Source organism: Rhincodon typus, chromosome 9 (assembly GCF_021869965.1).
Source record: "Rhincodon typus isolate 14 chromosome 9, sRhiTyp1.1, whole genome shotgun sequence".
NCBI lineage: Eukaryota > Metazoa > Chordata > Chondrichthyes > Orectolobiformes > Rhincodontidae > Rhincodon > Rhincodon typus.
In genome coordinates this window covers 28643510-28647791 of record NC_063340.1, presented here as the reverse complement: position 1 = coordinate 28647791, position 4282 = coordinate 28643510, and the positions used below count along the sequence as shown (strand labels likewise).

Genomic DNA, 4282 nt, shown 5'->3' with positions numbered 1-4282 from the left:
GTCCCGACCTGAAACGTCAACTTTCCTGCTCCTCTGATGCTGCCTGGCCTGCTGTGTTCTTCCAGCTTCACAATGTGTCATTTTTGACTCCAGCATCTGCACATTTGCAGTTCTTACTATCTCTGATAGAGGTAGTGGAGATGTTTCAGAGAGATTTCCAAGGGTGAGACAGGAGATGTATGGGGATTAATACCAGGAAAAGATTGATATACTGTTTCATTTCTCTTGGTTGGCTGAGAGTTCAATAAAATTTATAATTTAGAGTTATAATTGAGAGTTATAAAGATTTCACCCTCTTTATAATTTAAAATCCTAAAAAGTGGATACAGGAAATGTTTACTCTCGTTTGAAGGACATAACTAGAGGCTACCAATTTAAATAGTCACCAAGAAATATGTACTGTTCTACGTTCTGCATTTAAACAGTACAGCACTTCAGAGCTGCTGCCATGGGGTCCATACACAACACCAATTACCATTTTAGTTCCTTTACTGTTCCTCAGTTCTAACCATACAGTCTCCACTGAATGCTTTCACTTCATTGTATTAACCCCTACCATTGAAATAATGTTGTTGCTAATCAGTTAGGCAACTCCAACTCCTCAATTTTCCCTATCCGTCCTCTAAATTTTATAACTGACCATCCTGCAGCCATGTCTTAAGGTGGCATGGTGGCTGAGTAGTTAGCACTGCTGCCTTACAGCGCCAGGGATCTAGATTTGATTTTACCTTGGGTGACCATCATGTGGAGTTTGCATATTCTCCCCATGTCTGCATTGGTTTCTGCCGGGTACTCCGGCTTCCTCCCACAGTCCAAAGATTTGCAAATTAGTTGGATTGGACATGCTAATTTACCGATAGTGTTCAGAGGTGTGTAGATTAGGTGCGTTATCGATAACTGGTCACTAGTTCAGAGACTAATCAGCTACATGTTGCCAGCCAAAGCTCCATTTGTATAAACCCTTTGCTTATCTGCAAATTAAACTTTCATGACTGCTTGATCAAGTAGCTGTGTACACAGTGTCTACAATGAGTGTCAGGTTACTTGCTTTTAAAAAAATGCAGCAAACCTTCAGCAATCTTTGGTTTTTAAAATAGTTCTTTCTTAAGTAAGAGGGTATGGTCTTTACATTAAATGTAAGGGATCACCCATTTAAGATAGATAAAGAGAAACATTTTCTCAATGGTAAGCCTTTGAAACTTTCTTCCTGAGAAGGTATTGGAGGCAGAAACTTTGAAATTTTAAGAAAAAGATAGATTTTTGATAAGCAAGGAAGTGCAAGTTATTTGGGTTAAATAGAAATGTAGAGTAATTAGGTCAGACATGATCTTATTGAATAACAGAGCAGGCTTGAGGGCTGAATGGCCCACCTCTGTTCATGTGTTTGTCTGTGAATCTAGGAACTTACAATCTAACAGCATAATGAGTGTACTTAAAACATCACCAATGATAAGGGAACCCAACACATCATTTAAGAGGCAAAGCTGAAGTATTTATATCCAAATTCAGCCAGAATTGCCCAGATATATCCTATGCACAAAAAGATGGATACATCCAACCCAGCTAATTACTGTCCTATCAGTCTACTCTCGTTCATCAGCAAAGTAATAGAAATGTTGTCAACAGTGCTATTGACAGGCACTTACAAAGGAATAGCCTTCTCACTGACATACAGGTTGGATTCTGCCAGGGTCACTCAATTCCTGATCTTCTTGCAGATTTAGTCCAAGCATGAGCTCCTGAAATGTGGTGAGAGCGACTACGCTTAATATCAAGGATTTGACCAAGTAAGGCATCAAGGAGCTCCAGTATAACTGGAGTCAATGGGAATCATGGGAAAACTATTTAGAGTCATACCTGGCACATAGGATGATGACTGTGGCCGTTGGAGGTCAGTCATGTCATCCTATCACTACAGGAGTTTCTCAGGGTAGAGTCTTAGTCCAACGTCTTTAGCTCCTTTATCAATGACCTTCCTCAATCGTGAGGTCAGGAGTTGAGATGTTCGCTGATGATTGCATAATATTCAGCACCGTTCACGACTCCTTAGATACTGAAGCAATCGATGTCCAATTGCAGCAAGGCCGGACTATATCCAGACTTAGGCTGGTAAGTGGCAAGTAACATTCACACCGCACAAATGGCAGGCAATGGCCAACTCCAACAAGAGAGCATTTAACCATTGCCTCTTGACTTTCAATTGCATTTACCATCAATGAGATTCAGACTGTCAACATCCTGGGCATTATCATTACCCAGACTAAATTGGACCAACCAAATAAATAATGTGGCTACAAGATCAGGTCAGAGGATAGGAATTCTGCAATAAGTAACTCATCTCCTGTCTCCCCAGTGCCTATCCACCATCTACAAGGCATAAGTCAGGAGTATTATGGAATACTTTCCACTCTCCACTCTCCACTTGCTTGGATGGGTACAGCTCCCATAACACTGAAGAAGCTTGATGCCATCCAGGACAAAGCAGCTCAATTGATTGGCACCCCACCCATAATCTTACACATTCATTCCCTTCAGCACTGATGCACAATGACAGCTGGGTGTACCTTATACAGGAAGTATTGCAGCAATTCAAAAAGATCCTTAGACATTCTGCTTTGAAACTATGGTTCTACCGTTTTGCTACCATGTTTTCCAATGCTTTGGACTGGAGTGGTTCAGGAAGGCATCATCAACAGTTTCTCAAGGGCAACTAATATGGGCAATAAATGCTGGCCTAGCCAAAAATTCAAAAATTCATTCACAGATATATCTGGAGCAATATCCCAATTAACAGAGGCAGGCCTTCTAACTTGTTCGCCTCAGCGACTGCACTCCCACACCATCCACCACCCCTTATTATCTATCTCCTTCTCCTCAACATTCACCACCTTCTTGCAATTCTTTTGCAATTTGCTGTCCCTTTAAATCACACCCACCATTTTGACTTTCTGTCAGCCCTCGCCATTTCACCTTCTCATCAACATACACCATCCTCCACTTTTCCTTTAACACTTGTCTTGTTTCTGTCTTGTTTACTTGGCTCTCAGTAGAGAGGATCCTTTCACTCCCTTTCACATCTTAATTTACACATATTTTACATTTGTTTTCTCTTTCACCATTATTGACAACCCCTTTGCTTTTTCATTACATCTCTATATCATCTGTTCCCTTCCCCTCTCCTGCACCTCTGCCAAAAATATAAACAATAAATTCCAATTTCTTTCAGTTCTGAAGAAGAGTCATACTGGATTCAAAACCTCAACTCTGTTTCTGCCTCCACAGATGCTGCCAGATCCACATCCTTCTTATAGTTTGGTAACCACACACAATACTTCAGCTGAGGCCTAACTAACATCATATTTACTTCCTTCATTTTTGAATACCCATGTGTAATAATCATCTATGGTGTTTATAAATAAATGGTGAATGATTACTACTTGAGTATGATGCTCGGAGGGGATCATTGCAGTGGAACTAAACTTCAGTGAAAGTGACAACCATTTATTGATGAACATGAATGAAGATCAGTAAGGAAATGTGCTTGTACATTGTATGCTATTGTGACGCTCTTTTATTTCTTAATATTTTTAGGTGACATTAATGGGAAACCTGAAGATTGAAAATCACACAGAGTGTCACTGTAGCACTTGTTACTATCACAAGTCCTAAAATGGTAAACAAACCTGAAAACTTAAAAGTATATAAAAGTGTGTTTTCTCTTCATTGCTTCATATAAGTGGTTACATAATGTAACAATGTAACTCCATATATTTAAACTTGCATTGCTGTGTGATTGATCTGCTATGGTAAATAAATAAATTTACTTTCTCAGATTTGTGTAAATTCACAATATCCATCGCCAAGCAACAATGTTTCTGTGCTTCATTTAAACTCCTCATGCTTGAGAAACTTTAGCTTCATTTCAAGTTTGAATATGAAGTATATATTTTGCTCTTAAAGACAAAATCTGCCACAAATAGTAAAAGATTAATGAAGGACTGAGTGAGGCCCATTAGAAACAAACAGAATAAGCTGGTCACTAAAGCAAAGTGTGTGGAAGAGGTACTAAATTGGTATTTTGCTTCTGTCTTTACTAAATTAGCAAATGGTGACATTGGCCCAGTTGAAAATGTGGATGTTGAGCAACTGAACAGTATAGTGATAGATAAAGAAAAGATGCTAAAAAGGCTGGCAGCACTCCAGGTAGAGAAGTCGCCAGGCCCAGATGGGATGTATCCTAGATTGCTGAAAGAGATGAGAGAGCAAATTAGAGAGCTGATGA

The 4282-nt window shown here is 39.5% G+C and overlaps 1 protein-coding gene across 2 annotated transcripts in view; it reads left to right on the top strand.

Annotated features, from left to right (window-relative positions):
• Positions 1 to 3686, top strand: part of LOC109937067 (glycoprotein hormones alpha chain) — a 60490-nt gene extending 56804 nt beyond the window's left edge. For both annotated transcript variants that reach the window (XM_048601448.1, XM_048601447.1), the window contains exon 4: positions 3592 to 3686. In XM_048601448.1, coding sequence (XP_048457405.1) covers positions 3592 to 3669 — 78 coding nt within the window. In that variant the 3' untranslated portion in view covers positions 3670 to 3686. The remainder of the gene's footprint in view (positions 1 to 3591) is intronic.
• Positions 3687 to 4282: the final 596 nt, after the last annotated feature.